Raw genomic sequence first — 27,961 nt, forward strand, 5'->3', positions numbered from 1 at the left:
AAGAACTTAGACTAACTTCCCTACACTCTTGTAGCTCATATAACAGAAATGGGATTGCACCAGGCGGCGGCCTGCAACAAAGAATGAAACGGAGGCAAACAATTTGGGCACAGCTACTTTAACTAGATAAGAAGTGGTACAGCTGAAATTTACATATTCGAAATGCCCATCTTGGCGTGAGTGATCTAGCCTATCCTTCTAAAAATTTGGATCACCTAAAGGTTAGTGGTTCCATGATTTAATGATGATCATGTACAACGAACAAAAGAAGAGAAAAAAATTTCACAGGGGGTGGGGGACGAACGACACATCCAAAATTGGGGCCGACAGAATCTTCTAATTTGCACTGTACATTGCAGTAGTAGCCTTCAAGAGTCAGCCATTGAGCTTTTCCAAGAACTGGTTTAAATTGTATTCATTTTCATACTGTGATTGATCCCATAACTCCCCAAGTCCATTGAGAATGGCTTTCAACCCTCTCCCGGTGACCGCTGACTTTGGATCTTTGTCAGTGTTGCCAGCAGAGCTGTTTGAAGCCGAAGTTCCCTGTATCACAGTTTTCTTTTTTCAGACACATAATAACATGCATCTTTGCATCTTATAACCTAAAGGAAAGATAGATGGCGAGTGATGTCACCATTTGGATTGTTGGTGAAGAAGCAAAAAGATCAAGCAACTGGTCTGTGTTCATGGTTTTCAGACTCGCATTCTCTGCATTTATAACAGCATTAGCAACTGTAACTTTAAACTTCTGCAGGCTCATGACTTTCTCTTCTAAAGTGCCACGCATGATCAGTCGATGGACATTAACAACTTTACGCTGGCCCAACCTGTGTGCTCTGTCCATTGCCTACATATCAAAACAAATTAGCACCCGAGTGAAAGTAAATATGCTTATAATATGAACTGAGATATGAATGGTGACAAAATGTGTGCATGCAGAAAATTCAAGAAATATTCAGCTTCTCATGTAGAAAGATATAACAGAAATTGCATTCTTCAATGCACATCCATAACATCCATAACAAGTTGTGCTATTCCTAAGAATATTAAGGTGTTTGTATATTACTAATGCCAACATAAGCAGACTAGGTTGACCAAATAATTGACCATTAAGCTTCTGATCTCATTGCTAATGTTCATCGAACTTCTTTTAAGGCCCCATGTTGGTTCTTTTGCCACTTAACTCCCCTCATTCATATCTTTCATCTTGTATTTTACACGTTTCGTACAGAAATTTGTCGGGTGCGCAATATAAACTGTATTGTTTGTAGTGTTAACAATCAAGGGATCCACTAGATTTGTATCTATCATCTGTTTTATCAGGCACATTACATGTATTCTGCTCAAGATTTAAGTTGATATTTCTGAATTTACACACTGCTATTTAAAATTAATTCACGACTTACATTACATGCTTCCTGGAAAAATGCCCATAGTAGATATTTGTTTCCCTTTGGGCTCTGCGTAGATCCCAAAGTTTTTTACACACTTTGAACCATGAGTTTTTTGGGTGACAATCATCTTACCATCAATGCTCAAGAACAGTAAAAAAATTCTGAACCTTCAACTACCGGGACACTGCCTGGTTTTTACTACATATATAGATGCCAGAATTAAAAGATTGCAAAAGAAAGGGCAGCTAAAAAATGACAAAGTAAATTCAAGAAGAATCTAACATGACAAACAACAGATAAAAAAATGTATTGTTATATGCTTGACAATGAAGGCATAACTTCATGCAGTTGAAGCATGATCCGCACAACCGTTATTTTTGTTCCTAACTCCAGAAACAAGATATCTACTAATGCAAGTGAACACTCTCATGTAAATCAACGAAAAACTGTTCACAATAACAACAGGAGTAAAAGAACAGTAGTGAACACTCTCGGGAAGATTAATTTGTTATGATTAAGTAATGTTTAATACGATGCACAGAGAAACAAAAGCAATATAACAACAAGAAAAACAGCAGGATTATTATAACAGTAGAAACATCCAGCAATCTACAGGCAAAGGAATATAGTAAAGAAAACACATCCAACTCTATGCAGATATGCAAGTAAATAACCTGGAGATCCTTCATAGGGTTCCAGTCATGCTCCACAAAAACCAGTGTATCAGCTGATGTAAGATTCAATCCAAGTCCACCAACTGCAAATAACACAAATCAGTAACTTCCAAGCGAGTGGTAAGCAGAGCCATCTAGCCGCAAAAGACTGGTAAACGAGAGAAGCTAGCATATCATGAGCATACTTACCATGAGTGGTAAGCAGCAGAACATCAATTGTCGGATCGGAGTTGAATGCTTTTACAATTTCATATCGCTTTTCTGGTTCAACAGAGCCATCTAGCCTCAAGTATGTCACGCTGTTGCATAAAACAATCATGCATGCTTGTCAAGATTAGGAACACAATATCAAAGTTGAAGCACCAATCATATAAAACCATAAATAACAATTCAAAATATCACACGACTATATCATCAATGATAACCACATCCCTGCATTATCTCGACTTAGATTACATATCTCAGATGGAAAAGTAACATGACAAAAAGAGCACAAACTAAAATATAAATAATGCACAAGGGAAAAATGCAAAGGGATATATCAATCTTTAAGAGCAATAGTTAGGAATTTCTGCCCCACCTTAATGATTTGGCTTAATTTTTAATTAGACTGATTATGATAAAAAAAGCACCCAGTTCATGTGCAAATGGGCTTCGTTAGAAACCACATATAGAATTGGTGTTTTTCTCTAGATACTTGCTCCAATATCATCTCAAGAATTTTGCAATTATTTTATTCAAACCTGTACTTGGTTTGAATTTTGATAAAGATGTGTACTGTATAAGAAATAGATCTAGGATGAGTTCAAAGCCATTAACAGTTCAACCAGATTTTAACCCATGATTTGGTAGCAACAAATTACTACATGATAGGCAATGTAAATATAAAAAAAAGGATTATTTATGATTCTATATTTATTCAGAGGAATTATTACCTAATCATACATCAGTAAAAGAAATTAATTACTGTCAATGTCAGAGTAAATAAATACAACTTACTGTAACATGCAAATAGTTTCAATTAAAAAAAAGATCATATCTTGGTGATAGTGCATGCTAAGCATCAAATCTCTTGTTCTAGCCACCGACAAGAACAGGAAGATGATTGATCCTTTAATACAGATTGTTAGGTCACACTTACTGTTCAAGCAGTCAAATAACAGGATTAGCAAATGTAAACTCTAAAATCATAGTACCACAGACAGCATCCCTTCCTACATGCTTATCCATCTTTTAGTCTGATGAGACATTACGGAAATTATATCTAATCTTCTACCAGAAATACTTTTCCTGCAAACTAAGATAGCAATTCACCCCGATAGCATGTTTGTCTTTTAAGCACACAACTGAACATTTACATGACATAAACAGAAGCATTAAATTCAGATGCATCACAATTTAAAGTGCAGCCTTTCCTCTTCCAGGACTGCTTCTCAACCCAGGTTTATCAAGCACAAAAAGGAGGCATTTTGGTTCTACAGATTCCTCTCCATCGTCTATAACCATGTATAAACCCTGGGTATTGGACCGACGACATGAGGAATGACGCACTAGATTTAGAACCATCCGAGATTTAGTACATTACAGAAGCAATAAATTAAGATGCATCAGAATAATTTAGAACAATTTAAGCACATTTGAGATATGCATATCTGTAGCTAAAATTATAGCATGACTCAAGGGTGGACTTTGTTTTGACCAAGGTGACTGAGGTTTAAATCATAAAAATAAAATATATTCTTGCAGGGGCAAAGGTGTATAGTGTAAACGCTCCTGGATCCTGTATTAATAAGAGCCTCATACACCGGCCATTCTTGTTTTACTTGCCGTAAAAAGCTATATGAAGTAAAAGGCCAAGAATTATATGAAAAATCTCAACATGTATGTCTGCCAACTAACCATGGCCACAATATTACTCAAGTATTGATTGAAATAGTATTGCAAATCCAGAATATCCACACTTAGGTAGCAAATCAATAAGATTTTTAAACCAAACTCACCTCTTCATGTGGGACCGAAAAAGATCCTTCTCGATGATATCCAGAAAAGACTGCAGGTAACATGATTTAGTAAATAAAGAAAAAAAGCAAGATAAATTATCAGACAAAAATGTGAAGAAATCCCAAAGTTATTTGGAAAATGAAAATTACCTTGTGTTGAGCAAAAATTAGAACTCGATGCTGTCCAACTGTTAGGGCATCATCACAACTTGATGCATCTAATCCTATTCCACACTCTTCAAGTATCTCTTGAAGAGCAACCAATTTAGGTGAATGGTGAAGTTCATGGAGCTCACGACGAAAATCTGTACAGCCAGGAATAACCTCCGATAGAAGAGACACAAAAAAGTCGTGTGGTTTTTCACCAATAGCAAGCAATGGATGACTGCAAAGTTTTAGTAGATACTGCATTGCCTGCATGTAAGAATTAAGTATTCAACATTAAATAAAATAATAGCATTAAGGTTTAATCACCAAAAAATTCCAACTACAGTACCTGAAAGACATGAGAAGTTGCTTTTGAAGCTGTAGTTTCTGCAGACTCATGTTCTTTGACCAAACATGATATTTCCTTTTTAGCATTTGAAAAAGAAAAATGTTCATACAGTTTTAGTTGAACAGGACTCAGATCACAGTATCTATCCTGAACAATTTTCTCTGGAAGATCATGTAAGACTTCATCTTTAGTTCGACGGAGGAGGAATGGCATAACCTATAATGCCAAAACATCACAAATGACATATATATGATTAATAGATGCCTCTATACCAGAATTATATTAGTAGCTAGGATTGACCTGCTTATGCAAAGCTTCCATGGCAAGAGCTCCTGCTTCAGCATCCTTAGCAGAACATTTTGGATCTTTTGCAGCCAACAATGGTTTCCCATAGGTCGTTTGGAACTGTATATGCCATCTCATGATTAGTGACCACTAAAGTAACTCTATTTAGCAAAAGTAACTAGTGAATGCTGTCAACATTGATTTTGTCATACAGAATGGGAAGAAGTTACAATATAGCAATATAGAAGTAGTAAGCAAATTACCAGTTTGTTAAATATGACAACCAAATCATCAGTCACAATTGTTTTCACTTATTGTTTGTATAAGTAACAAAATTATCAGTAGTATGCCTTTCATTTGACAGATTTCATTTCGTTCAACACACTTCCATTTGTGTAAGTAGAAAATTCCATCTGAAGAACCAGGTCAAATTCCATCTGAATTTGGGTGGTTGCCCCTTACTTTCTCCTAGTAATTATAGATCATCTGTTCATTAGTTTTGATGAAGACTGATCAAGCCAGGTCTAATTTTCGCAAACCATACCAAGTGGTTAGGATTGTGATGCAGTCAACTAATGAACCAATTTCAAGGTATGGTAGAGAATAAAGACTGACTTTTGCTAGATAAAGAACCTAAAAGCCACACTAGTGCCCATTATGGTTTCATTTTGAGAACAAATTTGAAGAGAAGGCAATGGTGATTTCAATGCTATCGAAGAGTGAAATTTAATGCAACAAATGAAACCATAAAGATAGAAGATCAGGTGGCAGGTAGCCAGTAAATACTAGCTAGTAGTCTTTAGGGAACAAAAATATTCAGCTGGACTCAAAAAATGACAAGAAGACACAGCAAAACCTACAGGTTTTACGATGGTCCAAGGCTCCAAGCCCTTGATCACCAGACTTTAAATCATTTTGTCCAGAGACTAAAATTTGTGATTTGGGTGAAAAAGGCAGATGGCATTGTCATTAAGGACCATAAAACTAATAACATAAACAACACATGAATCAAGCTGCTCTTGTTGTTTCATATCCGTTGGAACGTTCAATGCATCTCAAGTATATCATGCAATGAAATAATCATCATAAAAAGGTTTCAAATTAACGACAAAAACACGCATGAATCAAGCTGCTCTTATCATCTCGTATCCGTCTAAGGTTCAGTGCATCTCTAGTATATCATGCAATGAAACAAAACATCATAAAAAGGTTTCAAATACCATTCAAAACAGAACCGGAGCATATAGATAACTGAAACTGGTATCAGACAGTAATCAAAACCCTACTATCAACTAGGAGTTATCCTAATGTTTGGTTAGCCTCTTCCAGTTGAAGAGGTTCTTGTCGCCAAATCATTGTGGAGGTGGTTTAATTCCCCCAGTGAGGGATAAACCTGATCCATTATTTTTTGATAAAATAATTTCCATGCCAAAATTAAAAACAAACCTGTCTCTCTGTCCCAAGAAACCCAGGCATTAAGAAGTCAAAGAGAGACCAAAGCTCTAAGACATTATTCTGCATAGTCCAGAAAAGAAATATACATTCAATTATAAGTAAAAGTTCTGAGGTAAATATTTTCTAGCAAGTTCTTTAAAGAAACAAAAACTCAAGCTGACATCAACGAGCTTACCTGGATAGGAGTACCACTCAAGATAAGACGGTGCTCAGCTTTCAACTGTTTCACAGCATTTGTTATTTTAGATTTTGAATTCTTAATTATATGTCCCTCATCCAAAATACAATAATTCCATGCAAGTTTTCCAAGGATATCAATATCTTTACGAACAATATCATACGATGTTATGATCACATTGCACCTATCAAACTGACCACGAAGCAACATCCTTGCTTGAGTAGAACCAACATATTGAAGAGTAATCATAATAGAATTGTCAATATATTTTTCTATCTCATATGCCCAGTGTCCAACTAACGTGGACGGGCAGATAATCAGAGATTGAAGGTCCTTGCAATCAATGGAAGCACGTCGTTCCACAATATCAGATGCTACTATTGCTGATGCCTGAAGTGTTTTACCTAGCCCCATGTCATCACAAAGAATTCCATGCAGCTTGAACCGTTTTAAGAAAGCTAACCAGTTGATCCCTTCTTGTTGGTACCTGCACTTAACCAGTCACAAATGATAGCTAATGGCAAGACAAATAGCAAAACTAAAATAATGTGACTTCAAAATCAAAACAAGAAATGAATAGAATATGGATATTACATTTTCAACAGATCACCATTTTCATTTTTTACCATCCAAAAAGATTTTTCCAAATCTTTAAGGGCAAGATGGGCAAAACTATCCTCCTTCAAATAGCAAAACTAAAATAATGTGACTTCAAAATCAAAACAATAAATGAATAGGATATGGATATTGCATTTTCAACAGATCACCACTTTATAAAGTGGAAATGAGCAGATAGATATAATTATCCATTGTAAATTATGTTATAACCATCCAAAAAATTCCACAATACATGATAACAGCATTAACTGAATAAGAAAAGATAGTTCTAAAGAATGCATCGGTAAAGCACTTATAAGATGGATTCTTGATCATAACAATTTGATGAGTGTTCTAGTCACATCTCACAAATTTAAAAGAACTATTTAAGTACTACCCATGTTGCTTGAGTTATTACACAACTCAAATATTCTATTGATGTTTATGAACAAATAAATTGGTCCTTAAGAACTTCAAAAACATAGCATGGTCAATTGAACAACTAGAGTAACATATTACTGATGTTTAAGAACCAACAATTTAGTTTAAAGCATTTCAAATGGGGGACCCCATGGTGACTTATGAATATCATGATACATTTAAAATAATATATTTCTAGACAATAGCTACAGTAAAAAAATACTACCATTTAAAAGAATACACAGAGTATAGCTTATAAAAAGGTGAATTTTTTTTATTCTCATGAAGCAACTATTTTGGCATACTATGTCTGTGACATTTTATTTCACTCGTGACTGTTGTTAGTTAAATTGTAGGAGCACCCTGTTTAAATATAATCTATTTCAGTTTGTGGTTCAGTTCACCTCCACCCTTTTGACACAAACAATTTAAAATTATTTATTGTTTCTCTCATTTTCCGTTCTAATTTCCTAATTTCTTGCTTTCAAGGTTGCATATAAACATTTATCATGAAATTGGAAACTCTCAAGTGAAATGACTACTTGCATTTACTCTAATGACTGATGTTGGTTCTTTGAAGCATATAACAAAGTGTTTGCATGTCTTGCATGCACACTCTCTAACTGCTGTGATAGAGTTGAACCACAAGTAAAGAAGCATAGGGTACCAATCCTACACAAACCATGAACAGACAAATGTATAGATATATGGCACATGCATGCATATGCTCCTTGAGTTGGAATACCATACTAAGCTGCAGATGTAGAGTGCATCTAATAAAGATTTATTTTAGGTTTTCTGGCCCATTCTAAGCACCAAATATGTGACAAGCAAGGTACAGCAAACACTAGCCTCAAACTCCAAACTATATATCCATATCATGTTTAAGTCATTGGACTAGAATCTTGTATGATTTGAAATAACTGGTAATATATGGATGATGCAATATTAGCTAGTTTATTTAACAGTAACATGTATGATCTGAAACAACTTGCAATATGTATGGCTGATGCAACATTAGCTAGTTTTTCACAAGTAACATGTATAAGACTCTATAGAGAACAAACAGAAGTAAAGATACAGACCTCCTTAATGATACACTGAGATCAATTGGGAGTTTGTAATCATCAATATGAGAATTGTCAAGAAGCTGTTCTAAAAACTGTGCATCTTCTGCATTCCTTGATAAACTCTCACTTAGTCCAACTGGCGAAGGGAGTCCTCTAGCTAATGGAAGTAGAGGTACAAGGGCAGCAAAGCTATGTGTTACAGTCTGTCTGACAGCATGATCGCAATCACCCATACACCGCAAAAGAGGAACCACAAGCAAAGGAGCATAAGGTACCAACGCCACACCCAAACCCTGAACAAGCAAATGCACAAGCATTCCAGCTCCCTGTCTTGCATGGACAGATGTTGAATCTGACAGCATGGGAATGACATTCTCAATGACAGCTCCCATCACACTACTTTCCATTGACTTTGCCATGGAGGTGATACATCGTGAAGCAGCTAATCTTACAGCAACATGATGGTGGCAGACACACCAAAGAATGCTCGGAAGTAGAGTGAGCAACTGAGGTCTTAATAAGTCGTTCAACACAGGTGCAATAGAGCGGATCAACTACATAAAAGAAGCAAATGTAAACAGACTATACATGGAGAAGGAAACAGAAAATTGCACACACACAACATTAACATAAACAATTACGTTGCAGCCATCTAATAGTCAGAATCATATCGTGGCATACAGCCATGTACAGACATACATATCGATCCGACAAGGGACCGACATGGGTGGCATATACCGATTTGTTGGTATGCTCCATCATACCATGTGTCGGTACATTGGTATAGTTCGGTATGTATCCTACCGACGGTTGATCGATACACTGGTATGGACCGATAAAGTGAACCATGAAATTACTAATTTTAAAGGTAGAAATAAAGGTAGCTCTAATAAAAAACTCTAATAAGAGCACAAAAATTGCTGATGTTTCATCACAAGTTAGAACTTTGATGGTGCATATTAGTATTTCATACGTTGAAGTCATACAAATACCAAATTAAAATTAAATTCACTAGTAAAAGTTATGCAAATACAACATCAGAATTGATCAAATCAGACCCAGAACTAAAAGAATTATTTATGGATATTCTAACAAAAATTATTTTTTTCCTGCAATGATGATGTGTGTACATAGAGCAGACTGTCTTTCAAGATTACAATTTTTAAAAAAATATGGATCATTTAGAAATGTAATAATATACATCAAGGACTCGCCGTAACACTGTTCTCAGAATATACTAACAAACACTGCTATTTTCCAAACAAAAGAAAAGAAAAATATCACAATGTCATAAGAAACTGACTATAAACAATCACGGCAATATAGCAAAAGAAGATGGCAAAATAGTTGTTCCAAGTGCAACAGACTAGCCAGTACTAAACAGAATAGACCAATAGCTGATATAAGCCTCACAGATGCAAGACTTCATAAAACCAGAGTGTGCATATAAATACAATTAACCAAAAGCAAGAGCAACAAAAAAAGGAAGGTGACAACATTTTGCCAAAAAAAAGGGCTCAATTACAAGAAATAGTACAAAATTATATAGAATTTATTATTCCACAAATATTTTTATTTTAAAAAAATATGTTCTTGACAAAAGATCTACTCCATGCAATATATTATAATCAAGTTCTGTGACTTGTAATACCCTATATGTAAAACTTGGTATTCTACAAATTGAGTTCTCTGACATGTAGTATACTAAAATTAACATTTGCAATAAATAATGCTCGAGAATACAAGAAAAAACATAAATGTCTGATGCAAAAGAGAATACAAGAAAAAACCTGAATATTGTTTATCAGTGTCTGTGGATCATTATCCTTAGAAATGTTTGCCATCCGCTGGTCATCTGTCGAAATTAGACCTCCTCCTGGAGATGCAGGTTTCAGAACCTCAGTAATGCAATCCCAGATCTTAGGGAGCTTCTCAAACAGTGAAGCTCCAAATTTTTCACATAAATGCTTCAGTGCCATTTCCGATCCACGCCTGCTCAAAAAGCCTTCAACAATTGACTTATCTTCTCCAGACGATAGCATATGAAGTTTAGACTTTTCAACATTAGCTGCCTTTCCAAAGGAAAACAAATTTTGATCATCAATAACATCCAGCGAGTTCATGGTAGCAGCTTGGGGTGTCTCAGATGTATCTGCACATGTCAAGCTGCAAAGGTTCTTAATTAATTTGTCATTTGGACTAGGCTTTCTCCCAATACAATGAAAAATCAACTCGGCAAGTGCTTCTGCAGCTTTTTGTTGTAAGATTTCCTCCTACATAAATTTCATATTAGTATAGAATATATAGCTAGCTTGTTGGTCATAATATTTGAGTACCAACCTGCTCTCTTTTGACAGCAGCCATTAAAGGCAAAATAATTGGGTTAAGCTTGGAAGGTAATTCTGACATCCAGACCACTGCAGCAGCAACTAAAGCCGTTACTGTAACATGCAAGTTGTTCTGCAAACAGGTTCTTAGTAAGTAACAGCATGGGATATGAAGAAGTAAACGACAGTGCACCTTTTGAACTAAAATTCAGATTGCAACAAATTTAAAATAGTTAGCTTATATGATGAATTTTTTTTTAACTTATGGCAGGTCAAAGCAGAGCAGAAATGACGAATAAAAGAAACTGTTCCATGCACCTGAACACATTTTAAGTATGCTGATGTTGACAGGAGCTGTTGTTTTGATGACTCTATGTCATCCACAATATGCTTTTCCACATTTTCAACAACAGTTGATTCAATGGGTAGTGAAAGATTTGAAGCAAAGTTAATCGCTTCATCAACAGTTAGTGATTTTAGATTGAACTTGATGCTTGATATATAGTCCTTAAATATACCAACAGATTCAACTAAATGGAACAAGTGACTGGCTTCATTACGCATCTTAGTATATGTCCTAGAAAGTTCAGCATAAGGTTCACGTGAGGCTTTAGTCGGAAATGAAGGATCAGAGCACAATAATAGATCTAGCAGCCACTGTTTCACATTGTCCAAAAGCCCAACAAATACTCCTTCGGTTGTATTCCTGCTTTTAAGCTCTTTAAACCAAGCAACAAAAACCATTGAAGCCACCTGAGACATATGCATTCTTTTCAGTAAAGCAAACATCGGGGTTAACATAGCTAAAATGGAAAGGGCAACTACAGAGATCTCCAAAAGAAACAAAGATGAGGAAAATTGATGAACCTTTACCTGTCTTTGGACTCCCGAAGAAGAGATAAGATCATTCCACAGTGAATCAATAACAACTTGCAGAGAGGCTTCAGGCATCTTAGATGCAAAAATACCCAAGGATGTTGCTGTAATAACTCTTGTATGAATCACAGATTTTTCACTGTCTGCACCTATAATTATCTTAGGGACACTTATGGAAACATCAAAACTTTTGTCCTGCATAATATTTTCTTTAACAGATCCTTCAAGCATAATAGCTTTCATTTTAGCAGCTCTAAACTGGCTTTTGCGAGGAAGAGCAACTGGCCAAAACAATTTTGAGGCATCCAAAGCAGAGCCATATGGAGTGGTTGCAACCTGGATCCAGGATAAATAGTACAACTTTCCAGCCACTTCAAGATCCTGCTCTGGGCACTGAAATAAAACTTGTGTCAAATTACAGGTTCACCAGTTCACTGACAACCAAACCAATATACAACACATTGCTATTTACAAAATAACCTGAAGCAAAAGCCGCCACACTCTTTCTGATGAGCAAAGAATATCATCATTTGACTCCAACAGCATATTCTGGAAAACTATCCGCAATGCATCACCTAACACTGAAGTGGGCCAAAACCTAGTTGCCATAGACTCAGAACTTCTCGTAAAACCAACTTCAAGTAGCCGTTCCTGCATAAGATTCAGACACTTGAACAAGTTGAAATAGAAACCAGTTACTGCAAAAAAAAAAAAGGGGGCAAAACAAATAGGCAATAATGGAGATCAGCGTGCTTATATACCGGCACAAAAGTGACGGGAAGAAAGAGCATCAACGAATCAACCAAAGTATGCCAGTTTTAAAAAATTGAAAAGCAACTGGGATCTACAATTGAAATATGTACCAATGTGCGGATGGCAGAATGACGAACTGAAGTAATACTGTGTCTCATAAATGGCCATAACCTGGGTGTTAGAGTGGACAACATATACGGATTTTCCCTACTCTTGGTACTATCTCCCTGCTCCTCAAGAGATACTTCATTAAGATCAATTTCCTGCTTCCCAACCATATTCAGCTTATCCACCATCTTCGGAACCATTGCTGGCTGAGAATATATCTCTGCCAACAAATTCATCACACTACAACAGGAGCAATTATAAGAAAATTGACCCAAGATAAACATTTGAAACAGTTAAGTGAACAAAAGACAACTCTTTTACTTAACCTGAAACAAAAACAACAAAATTCCAAAATGTCAAGCAGCTAAATAAAGTTTGTGCTTCACTGAATGAAATAGCAAAAGGTGGTCAAGTATATAGACAACGAAGTAACATGGCTCACCAATGGCAATAATTCTTGCAAATTGTTACACGACATGCTTTCAAAGTAAATATTTTGCCATCAAATGTAAATGCTGACATGCATTTTTAAGATATAGCACAATCATTTTCCATGAGGCAGTATTGCTGATAAAGAGAACATAATGCGAGTGCAATACCTACTGGTAGAAGGGCTGAGGTCATCCAAGTCAAGCAAAATATCCCAAAGCAACATAACAATCGAATGCAAAATTTGGTCATCAAGGGATGTGATAGCAGCAGCAGTTGGTATTAAGGCTTCAGCAGCAACAGCTCTAACATCATCATCTGGATCCTCTAGCCCAGCTTTGCAGGCAGGCAGAACATAATCTAGCAAATCCACAATCATTTCCTAAAACCAGAAAATAATAGTTGTAAGATAAAACAATATCAGCCTTATGTTTCAGAAACAAACATTAAAACTCATGGGAGGCTAAACATTTAGTAGAAATCAAACATGGTAAATCTTTTGTCATGAAACTTCTCATTAGTCAGTATAGCTAAAGAAGCGAAATAGCAAATTAGAACATAAATCTTAGATACCCAAAAAATAATTTCAATCATAAAATATATTGATAGCTTAAATAAATTCATGAACTAAGTCCAGCGTCATCCCTATAAAGAGATGAGCTTTTTAATAGACAAATTCGTTTTTATTTTTAATTAACAAAATGTTCATATAAATGCTCCTATCTTACTGCCAGAGACATGAAGCAAAGATGACCTTAAATCGTCTTAAAACAAACTTTAAAATTTGATATTAATGATACTCCACAACCATCTCTTCAACTATGTATATTCAGTAATTTCTAACAGATTTCTCCATATCTCTAATTTGGTGTCTATTCCAGTCAAAACAATATCACAAAACCTATATCATGAGACTTCATTTCAAATATATCTAGTAAGTACATCAGTTACAAGTGGAAGGAGCAAGGAGTAATCCTGAGTAATTGGAAGCTTGCCTGAACCTTACTGCCCCTACACTAGAACTGCTGCAGCATCATGCATATCTTTATTACATTTATAGTTCTAACAAAAAGTACCAGAACATTTTTTCTCTTTGGTTAATCAAGAAATGTATTGGTTATTAAGAGCCTGTGCAACTCTAAATACATCCCTTGTTATAACAAAAAGTACCAGAGCAGGTTATTAGGAACTGTGTTATCATTTCATGTTTGATTTATATCTTCACTAAAGAACTAAAAGAATATAATCACTTCTTAAAATGAATATACTAGCAGAATAGTGAAGTTCCATACTCAGGACCATACCGGACGAACAGCTACTAAGTATTTTATCCCAAGAAGGCTTCCATGACGAACTTCCCATTCTTGCCTGCACTGAAAAGAAAGAAGATTCATAATAAGAGGAGATAATCATTTCGTACAAGTTAAATTTCAGTCATATGTCAGAAGGCATGTCATGACATGATGCAGACCTGCATTTGGAGTAAGATTTTGAGTGTGTCGAGAACAAGCAAAGGTTGCATGTACTTGAGCACAGCACCAAGGGCTTGAGCGCAAGTTTCACGAACAGGAGCTACAACTTGGTCAGAAACATAATCACCAAAGCTACAAACAAAAATTAAGATAAGAAAATAATTAAGCAAACCAAGAAATTTTCAATGTGCATCTTTTGTGAGAAAAAAAAGATCATGGACTTGGAGCACATGACTCCCCAAGTTTCTCATCACTTACCGATCTAAAGAAAGCACACACAGAAATCGAATAGCATAGTCTTGCAGAAGTTCCCAGTTCTTAGTCCATGAATGTCTAGCAAGCTTTATCAACTTCACTACTTTGGAACTTTCAGGAAGATTTGCTAGAAAACCCATTTTTGACACAGAGTTACAGTTCTCAAAGACAAATTTGGGTGGTGCATCATCCTCCCTTTTCAACTCGGAGCTGAAGCCATCTGTACATGGATCTAGTTTCACCTTAACATGACTAATGTCAACCTTATTGTTTACAGCTGTAGAATTTGTCTCCCAAGGACAACCATCCACACTCGTATAAGTGCCATCTTCCATTTGCTTGTCTGAGCATCCAATTCCATCATGTGAATGACACAATTCATTCTCAACCTTTGGTTTCTTTAATTCTGGTTCAGATTCACTCAGACTGTATTGCATATTTAGATCGATATCCCTAACCCTTTTTGTTGAATCTATGGGGATCTTTTCATCAGAAGCAACTACAAAGGAATCTTCCAAGCTCAGATCAGGGAAGTAGACACCAGCACAGGATCCATGATGGGTTAAAATTTCTCTCAGAGCCATCATTGCACCATGGCGAACTTCCCAAACTGTTAGTCAACACAAGTCAGACAGTGTTGCATATTAAATTAGAGTAAAACGTTTGAAAAATGAAATTTAACTATGAAGAGGAGGGACAATTACTAGGATCGAATATATCATGAACAAGCTGCTCCACATAGTGATGAAATGGCCACCTCCCATTCTGATCATTTTCACTGCTATCTTCATCTAGAATAGTATCTGCCAAGTCCTGCAGATTAGAAAATGGTTTGATACTATCAGAATTCAGAACTTCAGAAGTTATAGAAGATGTGTTCTTGTGTAAAATTGTTCTTACTAGAATGACTACTATTCTGTATAAGCAAAATGAACGCAACGGGATTTATCTTACAATTTCACCAAATCAATTAGTATCAAGTAGGCAAATGTCAAAAGGTAGAAATGAGAGAGACAGAAGCTTAGCAGCTATAGACAGCAGGGTTTTTAATTTCGTACCATACTGCCTGGTACGGGCGTTATGTACTAGTCCACCAACCTATCGGCATGCAGACCGCCTGCAACCAGTACGATTCTTCTTCCTAGATCTCGGAGTCAGAATGCAGACCCCAACATTTCGATCCTAAGAGAGGAGCAGGAGAGAGAGGAGCAGGAGAGTGAGGGGGAGGGATGGGGTTGTGCGTCTTGAGGCCGGACAAGTGCGTGGGAGGGCGGCGGAGTTTGATGGGAGGGATGCGGCGGCGACAGAGGAGTGAGACCACAAGTGGTGGGCGTCAACACGAAAGGTGATGAAGAGGATCAACGGGGCCCAGGGGTCGAGGTCGATCCCACATCTTACAGCAACCCCACGTTCCAAGGTGATGGCTCGTTATCAATGCGTGGAGACCATCAGGCCACGCATGGTGAGATCCGTTGCTTGGGGGTCACAGGTCCTGACTAATCCTATCGAGCCAACTAACTCGCATCCGATGACCACTGTGGTTGAACCAACCCATTCTCACCGAAAGTGGTCTTTGATTACCACCTATGCCCTGACTCGCTCGCTATAAATACCACGCTGGAGTTGAGCTGTGTTTTCCAAACTTGAGAGTCGGAAAGCCCTCTTCTCTAGAACTAATATCTTGATAAGATCAAGATGTTAGCGAGAAGAAGCTTACCTTTAGATCGATTATAGTTTACACTGCTGCAATCGTACGCAATTTGACGGAATATTGCAAACTCAGAGTCTGCATTTGAAATACACAGCCTATCGGTATGCCTTGGTGTACCGCTCGATATGTCGGTACAATGCGAAATTAAAAACCTTGATAAACAACATTTCAGACATTTCAGACAATAGAACTGAATGCTTTGAACCATATCTATCAAACCAACATCAGATCTAAAATCCATTTTCTTCTTTGCTTAATCACCCCATCTATAAAGCTCAAATTAGATCAAGATTGGTATCTCTCAAACCAACATCTGGTGATGGTGACCAATCTTGATCTAATTCGAGGCATCAGAGATGGGGTGATGAAGCAAAGAAGAAAATGGATTTTAGAGTCTTCCAAATATTTAAGTGACAAATGGTACAAGTTCTAAATCATGTACACAATCAAGCTATATTATTAGTTCCTCGTTCACTTCATTGTATAAACCATTGAGCTTTGAATAAACTGATATGTTTAGTTCATTAAGAAGTAAGAGTATTCAAATATCTTTTTATTAATTCCAGTAAAGTCTTCTTCTTTTGTTACTTATTTTTTCCTTTTTCGTGTATGTGGATGATTGTTTAGGGTGAGGTTGGGGGGTGGGAAGGTAGACTATGTTATGTTTCTATACAAGAGTTGATCTATATAAAGACTTCAAGGGAACTTTCAAGAAAATAAAGAAAATAGTCCAACTCCAATCATACACAGTATGTATCAATTAGCAACAACTGATAATCCGACAAGCAAAACATGTTAAAATGTCTACTACCTGAGAAACAATTTTACAGAGACAAAAGTGTGCGATCATTTTTCACTCTTTTTAGTGTCGGTAGCGAGGGTGTGATGTGAGCATTTTCCCAAATAGTCACATTCATAACTGTTCACCAAACTATTCCTAGTATTCCTTCTATGAATTCTTTCAAGCTTTTTCAAATACATCTAAACAATTCATATGTAAATTGGCTTGTCTTCCACTAGCTATTTTTTAGGACAATTTGAGCACGTATAATTACCCATGCCAACAAAAATCAACAGCTTGGCATCACCACCACAATCACTCATTCTCAAGTAAACCAAACTTCAAGATAGTCTATAACAAAAGTCATAATCACATAGCCAATATAGCATTGGGTATGGTGAGAGGGATTCATCTAGGGAAGAGCAACCATGAAATTGTGTACGAATCCAATCCAACATACCCATAAGGCTTTGAGAACAAGTTATAAGCATTCTACTTCTTTACCGGCATCGTGAAATTGAAATTTCAATGACAATTTCCTAATATAAAAAGATGCATGAGTAGATGTAGAACATTTAGGTCCAATTTAAAAAATAAAAAATTGTCTAAAAAAAGATTAAAAAATAGAAATAACGTTATATATAGGAAAGAAAAATCATCATCATTTGGAGTACCTTATTGGAAAATGAAGTATCAGACCATGTCCCTTTGGAGTTTAGTGAATTTTGAGGATGCTTTGTGCCAAGCTCATCATCCTCAGATGAACACTTTATCTGATCTTTTGCATAGACTTTTGCCTTCCTCTTTAAAAGATTCAACTCTCTAGCACTTAACCTTTTCGGTCGATGGCTAGGAACCATGGTAGCAACTAGTTGTTGGATGTTTTGTCCAGATCGCGAAACCCAATATCCATTGTTTGATCCAATTCCACTCGAAGAACCTTTATGTGCCAAAAGGTCTTCATCCTTAATCACATCACTAACATCCATAAATTGCTCACAAAAATCTAGTCCTGCAATCAAATAAAAGTCAAAGAGAAGACATTAAGAACACACAGTGTATACAATACATAAAAGATGTATTGATTAAAAAAGAGATGCAAGACACAATGGAGGCCAAGCATATAAAAAATTTACCAGACTGAATAACAAAAACCAGTAACACCATTTAAATTTTATCCATGTGTTTCATTCTAGCAAACATCATAAAGAGCAATGTACAACAGACAGATAATTCAGATATGCTACTAATAACGAGGCCACTGGAGCAATATAAAACACATGCTAAAGTCACCACCTAAAACCAATTGGAATTAAAGCGACACTCTTTTTTTTCTTCTAAAAACTAACCTCAAAAGCAAAATAATGCATATGTATGATACCACCCATCTTAAACTTTAAATACATCAAAATCTGTCAAACTTTTAGAACACACAGGTGAGCAGGACAAGTTCATGAATCCTCATCAATCCTCAAAAGTCTCAGTTCTTTAAGAATTGACAATTCAATGACATGGTAACAACGTAGAAAGAGGAAATAAATCAACAAAAGCATAAGACTAGGGTGGCAAGATACAACCAACCCAAAACAGGTCCAACAAAACCGACCCAAGCACAAAAATATGACCAGAAAACCAGGCCAAGAATTTGTTCCTAAAGAAAAGAGGACATAGTAAGCAGATGGTTTAAATGCCATAGAAAATGAATCATGAATACTGGATATTTCATCCAATGAACTTTTTTTAAGCCTCACAAAAATATGACCAGAAAACCAGGCCAAGAATTTGTTCCTAAAGAAAAGAGGACATAGTAAGCAGATGGTTTAAATGCCATAGAAAATGAATAATGAATACTGGATATTTCATCCAATGAACCTTTTTTAAGCCTCTCACAAAAATATGACCAGAAAACCAGGCCAAGAATTTGTTCCTAAAGAAAAGAGGTCAGAGTAAGCAGATGGTTTCAATGCCATAGAAAATAAATCATAAATACTGGATATTTCATATGAACTTTTTTAAGCCTCTCACAACCTTGACCAACTGTCTAGGAAAAATATTCTATCAATCTCTTCAAGTAGCAGCCAGCTTTCTAAAATCTTAGGGAGCAAATTCTTCTAGATCCCTTACCCATCCCTCCAATGGCTGCTGAACCTTTCAACCAAGACTCTTCAATCTCCACTGATTGACGAGGTACTAAATATCAAGTAACATTACCCTTAAAAGCTTTTGTTTCACAAAAAAGACACATGTCTGACCCAAGGTTTGACATACTTAAGCGTACCGCTCGATACAGATGGTTTGTACTGATCTAACAGAGGACTGGTACAGATAGCAGTGATTTAAAAAGCGCTAGGCGCCAAAAGACGCCAAGGTCCAAAAATGCCCGAGGCGCTAGGCGCTCGCTCGAGCGAAGCGAGGCGCTAAAATATAAAAATATATAATATAATTAATAAATATAATTATTTAAAATTTTAAATAAAAATATGCTATTAAATTAAGAAAATCTAAGATACAAAATCACAATGTCACATTAACAAAAAGTTCAAAATTCAAAACAATAAAATTTTACATCAAAATAAAAATTAACAACATTAAAATCAAAATAATATGTTATTAATCTATTAACAGTATTGAAAATTAATCATTTCAAAATTCAAATAAACTTAATATTAAGAGTATATTGTATACTGAGCCTGACGGAGAAACGAGGAAGCGGCGGCGAGCGGCGGCAGCGGCAAGCGACGACAGCGACAACGGGAAAGGGAGCGAGAGGCGTGAGCAGCGGGAGGGCTCGCGGGAGGCGCGAGCAGCGGCAGCAGGAGCGACGAGTAGCGAGATCGGGAGCGGCAGCGGGTTAGGGTTGGGTAAGGGTTATATCGGTTTAGTTGGTTCGATTGAACCAACTAACAACCGAACCAGACCTAAAATCCTGGTTCGGTCACTTGGTTTACCCAGGCGCTCGCCCGAAGCGCCCAGCGCCTGGGCTCGGGCGAGCGCCCCGGCGCCTGGGACATTAGCGAGGCGCTCGGGCCTCGCCTCGCCTCGCCCGAGCGCCTAGGCGAGCGCCCGAGCGCCTCTTTCAATCACTGACAGATAGTATATCAGTACACAGCAGTATACTATGTGCTAGTACACTCGGTATAGCTCGGTACATACTGTACCAACAGCTGGTCGATACACCGGTACGGATTGGTAATGCGAACCATGGTCTGACCTAAGGACATCAATAATCGAATATCAATCGTCCCAGACATTTTCTTGTACATTATTAACTGCAAAAGTTTTCCATAGAAATGTTTAGAAAACACAGGCAACTGGACAAAACTTACCCACCTTTAATAACAAAAATGAATTTTCTTCACTATTGTAGTATTGACCACCCTCAAAACAAAACTAGACAAACAAAAATGCTACATAAAACTAAAGGCAACAATTATGTTTTTTCCCCTTCTTCTAAAAAAAAGTGTGCTGAAATACCATCAGGTCTCATTAACAAAGATAATTAAAAATTAACAAAGAAAGCTAAACATTCTTGTATATATACTAATTGTTAGCCAGATTTATTTTTCTTTTAGAAAAGGACATGTGCATATAAAAATATAAGGAACATCAAAGACAATAATCTCATGATGATAGAAAGGTTGAAGTTATGCTACCCAAACGACGACGAAGATTTTGCTTTTGATGAGCTAATCGTTCTGCAGGACTCTTGCTACTATCACTTGCAACATCAAATTCCTACAAATAAAATGTGGCAGATCAGTACTAATCTCAGGAAACAACTATCATACATCAAGTCCAAGAGTTATGAAGAAGAAAAAATTGAAAGTACATAGAAGATGCAACAGAAAAGACCGAGAAACCCCATATATTAAGATATCTAGTAATCTAAGGTGCAGCACATTAATAAGAATAGCATCCCAGTGTGTGGAAACTCCTGTCAACATGAACTTTACAGAATATGATCAAATCAGTCTAACCTTCATATGAAAATACGTTGTTTCCATTGAAATACAAAGGCATTCAAAAAGACTTTCTTAAATGCACATTAAAAAAGCAGCATATAAAATGTTACGATGTACCTTTCTCCAAAGGAGACCACATATATCTCAGACCAACCTAGATCAGTATTGATCTAAAACTAGCTATCTTTGTATGAAAGATAGAACGGACCTGACTAGATACGTTGACAGATGTGAAGCCATATGTAGCACCTTTGACTCTGATTTGAAATGACAGGGTGATACAGTAACAATTGCTTGATGATTTTGAAGACCAACAAGGACTTCTAAAACCAATAGGATAAGAAAAAAGCAGCTTAATTTTTTCAGAAGGGTAAACCTACAGCTATCCTAAGGCATTCAAAAAGGGAATGCTTAAGGGGACTCATTAACACAATATCCAAGAGGACTAGGATAGAAGTTTCTAATTTTCATAAGTTTCAGACTAGTTCTCATCATTGATTCTAGTAAATATATTAGGGGCTCGAAAGTCCTATTTGTGAGTTTAACTAGTGTCTATAAAGTATGAGTATAGTATACAGACAAGTAAATATAGCATTAAATTTATATTTGAAGAGTTCTAGAAGTCTTGGTGGGGTTTTTTGTGGGCGATGCAATAACATTACTATCGGATGTATATTTGTTGTGTCCTAGAAGTCTTAGTGGGTTTTACTGAAAGGTAACATGATATATTAAAAAAGGAAATGTATTTCCCACATAAGAGTTGAGATATTATCTTTATCTTTCGTTTACTCTACCAGAGTTATCATGTGGATTCAACTCCTTTAGTTGGTAGTTTGACAGCTCTGCTGGCCTTGAAGCAGATAAGCCCTTAGGAAGGGTATATACTAACAAAAAGTTGTGGCCCTCAAAGAAAACAACTAATGAACATAGGGTGACACTGAAAATACGTAGCATCAACACGTTATCTTAGATAAGGAGAAATATTTGCTACTTATATTATTTCAAAAAGTCTTTTGAGAATGACTCAAAAAATAAGGAACTACTCAGATAAAAACCTGCAAGAATTTATGATATGAGAAAATCTAAGTACTATAGAACTGATCTGGAATATGAAGCCAGCAGCTTAGGATCGATAAGACAGACTCAAGAATAGAATGATATACAGGAAAAGATGAGAAAAATAATAGAAATCCACTAATTATAATGAGGCCAAAATCATGTATAAAACTTTAATATATTCCCAGCACGATTTATTGACAGATCATTGTGCATTAACATGATAGCTTCTACAAAACAGTCTGATTATCCACGACCACATGTAACTGGGCTCGTGATTATCATCTAACCTGTTTACTTTTACCATTTGACAACAAAAAGCTACTTCAAGGAGGTATAAATACAATAACAAATACAAAAGACCCTCAACTATGATTTGTTGCTTGTTTAGGGTGAAACTACTGGATGTATTCAAAAAGTATGCCTTGTGTTAAAGTAACATCTTAGAAACAAAATATAGTTAAGGTACCATTACCTGTCCACCTGATGCCAATAATGGAGAACCAAATTCCAACACCTTGTTAATGTCAAAACTGCCAAAGGATGAAAGAGATTACCTCCAAATGATCATAGATTAATCCATTTTTTAGGGAGGTAAGACAACATGAAGCATATTATATTCGCTGAAGAGAGCAACATTGTAAAATTATATTTACACACCACCTTTTAAAGGAGAGGCCTGCAGTGGGATTTGGGCACATATCAGAGACAGATGCTCCTACATCTTTACAGACATCAGAATATCCAGCTTCCATCAACTCCCCTTCTAGGGATTTTAGAAGCTCCTTTAGAGATGTGTGCCTTACATTCTCAGCTATCGATCCAATTGCATGAGCAGCAGCAACCCTTGTATCCCAGTTCCTACTGCGGAGATATTGAGAAACCTGCAATGACATTAAAATGTTGCATATGGACATTATAATAATCAATGCAACGCTAGCCATCTCTTTATAAGGGTCGGGAATATAACAGTTAATAATTATTGCACTGCTAGCCGTGTCTTTAAAAGGGTGGTCAGCAATATAACAGTAAAACACAAACTCCATGTCAAAAATGCCACAAATATTTTAGTATAAAATATAAATAACCATTTATATACCTGACATCAAACCAACTAAAATCAACTTTCAGATCCCCCCTTTGACAATAGGGCATCTGATAAAGGTTGTCATAAACTTTCGACATTCATACTGAAGCCTTGTTCCTTCAGGTTAAAAATGACCACACAAACCCAAAAAAAAAGTGCAGAATTGATAGGAAGGAAAAAAGCATGACCATTTGACCGGCAGTGATGCTAAAAGAATCCAAAATATATCACCAACATAGGAGCAACCCCAGATGCGGGATGAAGGCAAGAAGTCCAAACAAAGTGTCAAGCAACTTCTAAGATATCCAAGTTCAACTAATAGATAGACATAGGAATGCTAATGCAATAGGATAATAAAGAAGAATGGCCACATCACAACCTACTTAATTTACAAGGTCAACTAACAGCAAAGATGTATACTATCCCAGTCAACTACCAGCAAGTATAACAGTAAGGCACAAAGTCCAAGTCAATGTCATAGGTAACGAACCATAAATAATTGTGAACAAAGAAGATAGACAACAAACAAACGCATAAAATTCAACTTCCACCTCAAAATGAAGATAGACTCAAGAGGATACTGAGGCTAAAGTTAAGCATGCCATCGATAAGAAGCTTGGCTCAACAAAGAAGATATTACTGTTTCAATACCTAGTTGCAAAATAACAAAGATGTAAGCAAAGAAATTAAATTAAATTAAGAGGTAAGCAAAGAAACTTCAAACAACAAAGATGAGAACAACAAATCAATAGGATCTACCAGTTTTCAAATAACAAAGATGAGGATCTACCTATTTTAAAGCCAAAAAGTAAACAGACACAAGGCATCTAATATTTACATAGAAAATGCACAAAGGTGCATTAGGAATCAAAAAAGGGAAGCAAAAGCATCCCCATCATAGTGTGTATACAAAACATACTACTATGAATTAGCAAGGAGAAGGTTGAGATTGTCAGGTCCAGAAGACATGACATGATGCCCCACTAAGAAAAGAGGGAGAAAAAAAAAAAATCAGCCGGCCATAATAAATGAGAGGAAGAATCCATTAGCCTCTTGAAAATGCAAATAGTCATTTCTCCATCCACAAATTCATCAATCATATTCCATATTGGGTAACCTAATTTAAGATGGAAAATTCTTAACCCAGCTTGCTCAAACTTCAGACGATGGTTTCTATGTTTGGCCAGGATAGGAACGTACTGGTCCAATGGCCTCTCGGGTCAGGAGCATGGACCGCAGCACGCACCTTTCAACATCTTTTTTAAGAGTTGACCCTCAACTCTAGAAAAAGTTCAGCAATATGTGCCAACCAACTATGTGTTGGTATGATGGCACAGACTGCTGGACCCATACAGGTCTGGTAACTGAAACATCACACCATGGTTAAAACTGTAATAGCTCTACAGGGTAAATTTTAGATATAAAATATTTTAAATTTGAAATCAAGGTTCGTCATGCTGCAACATACCGTTCGGTATGGACAGTACATACCGATCCGATAGGGGACCGATATGAGTGATACATCGGTATGCCCCCATGTACCATATATCAGTATGGCTCAGTACGAATCAATACGTACTATACCAACAGCTGATCAGTACACCGGCACGGACTAGTAAGATGAACCATGTTTAAAATAGTGTCGGGAAATACTGAAAGCAACAACAAGAACAAAAATAACATGGAGACGCACACAACAACAAAAGCAAATAGCATAATGGTAAAATTGTCATATTTAACCACACGACTATGATCTTGTTAGACATTTAGTCATGCAAACTTAAGAGCCTTACTAGCTTCCCAATGTTGAGTAAGCAAAAACAAAAAATAGTATAATTTACCTTCTGTATATCAAGCATGTACACACACGAGATCCTAAGTTAAACTAGCAACTAAAAATAGCATACAGCAAGCTTTAGTTTAAAGAAGATACATAATCCAAGTCAAACTTGGACTAGAAAATTAGCAATCATAAAACAAGTAGAACATAGGAACTAGGAACAAAAGGTTAAAATGCTACCTTTTTTAGAAGGGAGTTCAAGTCTTGAGGATGTGACTTTGCAATATCTCCAATTTGCCGTGCGGCAGCAAATCTTGTTGCTTGAGTTGAACCAGCTAAGTTTTTGTTAAAGAATATTTGAAAAAACACCATAGAAGCTTAGGCAACAATTAGATGACAACAAGGTAAAAATTGTTTGATGTGTCAGGAAATGAACTAAAAGCAAAAGCCAAAGCAAGAACATGAACATGATCTCTAGATATGAAGAGGATACTATCCAATAAAGTGAGCAGGCGATGAAGACGTGATGAATGTTGAGCCATAAAGATGGCAAAATTGTAGATTCACTCATCCAAAATCTTCAGGAGAGAGAGATATTATGTCCTTAGTCAATAAGGCCAACCCTAAAACGAGTTGATTTTGAAATATCTGATTGGTTCTTCAACTGACTCTATAACTTCGTACTATCTGCACAACATCCAGCAATTTTTGTACACAAAGTAAAGCCAAATCAGAATGTCTGATAATTAGTACAGCATGTTAACCACAAATGCATATGCATACGAATATTATATCATTCTAAGACATATGTTTATAAACAGAATACACAAGACAAATAGATTACTCCAGTAGAGAGAAAAACATCAATATTCAAGTTGTATATAATTTCTTCAGAGCTAGGAGCTAGCTACCACCAGTAGAAATCTGATATAATCACTTTAAATTATATTACAAAAAAATTGCATAGCCATCAGACATTCAAAGCAATTGTGAATTAAGTCACTCAGTGTGCTGTCAGTAATGATCTGTGAAATATCACAAAATACATATACAGTAATAAAAACACAAAGCCACTTAACAACTAGTGTCATAAATTACAGCCATTTTAAAGCATACATAACTTCTAACTCCAGAGATGTCAGAGTTAGCAAGGATACATTATATTAAATAATTCTCAGAAATTATCCCTTGATTACTAGATTTGGGAGCATCAAATAATGGACGACAAGCCTAACTGGCAAGAAATATTATTCAAAAGAATGATGTCGTACTCTAGAATCTTAATATGGCACCCACTTACTAAGATTCAGTTGGTGATGTTTAGGTCAGAATTGTATATGATAACCACTTCAAGAATTAGAACGCTTGGATCAGCATCGACAGGCATAAATGCACGCATGTATACTTTCATGTATACAGACATCCTCTCATTTCTTTTTATTCGATGCATTTCTATCATGCAAAATGGGGGAATAAGTAATTCCACACGTAGCTTGTCATTACTTACTGCATGCAAAAAAAAAAAGAATTTCACTCTCTGTGGTCACTGCATCAAGTTTTCTCGGAAATACGATATATCAAAGTTTTGACATACGAAAGTTCCAAAGTTATGGTGGAAGATGAATGATTCGATGTGTGGCTTGAAGAGAAAGAGAAGGGATTAACAGAAGTTCTCCTTGTTCTCCCAATCCACTAGCATTCCAAATATTCGTGTTGTGTCTCAGGCTGAGTTGTCCATTGACGGTGAGACTATTGGTTTTATGTGGAAAAAACTTAAAAATCATAAGAACTAACAAAAAATACACATCATTATGAGAAAGTTCTAGAACCTGCGTGGACTTTTAACTTAAATGTCTAACTAATTTACAGCAAACAAGAACACCCGATCACATGAAGATCCAACACGAGGTTTTTGAAATTGTAACCCAATCGGTCTTGATTTCCCTCCAAGAACTATTCAATGCATGATTTGACACGAAATGAATCCCATTATTGGTGGTGAAAGCCTTCTTCGGCCAGAAAAGTCATTTCACGGGTCGTTGGGATACATGTTGATGGAATATGAAAAACCTAATGAAAGGTTGTAACAAACTACAGGTACAACCTCATGCTCATCTGCAAGCAGATGCTATTTCAAGTTACCAGCTAAATATATGTGAATCGAGAGTTAAGTTCCCGTTTACACTAGACCACTCTAAGATTCGGCAACCATGAAGTTTGCACCTCATCGATGGTGAACGTAAATGTTGAATTCGCCAATCGAAATTCTCCCTCACTAAAAAATAATCGGAATCGTAAAAACCCTAAAGACGTCACGAACGGGATACAGAAAGCAAAAGCAAGTGATCCATCGAGTGCTGACATCCATACCTGCCTCAACAGGAAGCAAAAGCAGCGGGAGGAAGGGTCAACGGAGGACGGGGCGAATCAAGACGGGCGCCGGTGTGATGGCGGAAGCCAGCGGCGGTCGGCTGTGGGCCACCGGCCGGACGACGACTCGTGGGCCGTGGGAGAGGCGGCGAACGGCAGCGACCAGCGGGCGGGGGAGGGCAAGGTGGGGGAGAAGAGAAAGACAGAGCGAGAGGGGCAGGAAGGGATTAGGGCTGGAAATAATGAAACGCTCGGGAGTCTCATGCCTGATTGCATCGTTTCCTTCGCATATTTATAACAGAGAGAGGATTGGAATAACAGAGATTGGAATTGGGGGCAAAACGGGCGACGGTGTGGGTATGAGAGAGAGAAAGAGATTGAACGAGTCGGAGTGAGCCAGCGGGATGATCGGGAACCGACTC

At 36.7% G+C, this 27,961-nt stretch overlaps 1 protein-coding gene across 2 annotated transcripts; it reads right to left on the bottom strand.

Annotated features, from left to right (window-relative positions):
- Positions 1 to 91: 91 nt before the first annotated feature.
- Positions 92 to 27,920, bottom strand: LOC103982567 (TATA-binding protein-associated factor BTAF1). Of its 2 annotated transcripts, none has more exons than XM_009399533.3 (29): positions 27,540 to 27,920; positions 25,663 to 25,856; positions 25,410 to 25,504; positions 22,966 to 23,186; positions 22,778 to 22,835; positions 20,938 to 21,019; positions 17,959 to 18,296; positions 15,497 to 15,605; positions 14,796 to 15,402; positions 14,537 to 14,669; positions 14,370 to 14,438; positions 13,236 to 13,447; positions 12,639 to 12,876; positions 12,256 to 12,426; positions 11,773 to 12,168; positions 11,218 to 11,652; positions 10,913 to 11,032; positions 10,363 to 10,845; positions 8,588 to 9,126; positions 6,483 to 6,972; positions 6,299 to 6,367; positions 4,868 to 4,972; positions 4,568 to 4,783; positions 4,222 to 4,485; positions 4,072 to 4,121; positions 2,261 to 2,370; positions 2,072 to 2,154; positions 638 to 850; positions 92 to 546 (listed from the first exon to the last, which is right to left on the bottom strand). In XM_009399533.3, exons 2-29 carry the CDS (start codon positions 25,709 to 25,711, stop codon positions 376 to 378), a joined length of 6,126 nt encoding a protein of 2,041 aa, XP_009397808.2. In that variant the 5' UTR covers positions 25,712 to 25,856; positions 27,540 to 27,920; the 3' UTR covers positions 92 to 375. The 2 variants fall into 2 exon arrangements, with proteins under 2 accessions (XP_009397808.2, XP_065005901.1); XM_065149829.1 differs by having other exon boundaries at positions 92 to 561.
- Positions 27,921 to 27,961: the final 41 nt, after the last annotated feature.

This window comes from Musa acuminata, chromosome BXJ3-4 (assembly GCF_036884655.1).
Source record: "Musa acuminata AAA Group cultivar baxijiao chromosome BXJ3-4, Cavendish_Baxijiao_AAA, whole genome shotgun sequence".
Lineage (NCBI taxonomy): Eukaryota > Viridiplantae > Streptophyta > Magnoliopsida > Zingiberales > Musaceae > Musa > Musa acuminata.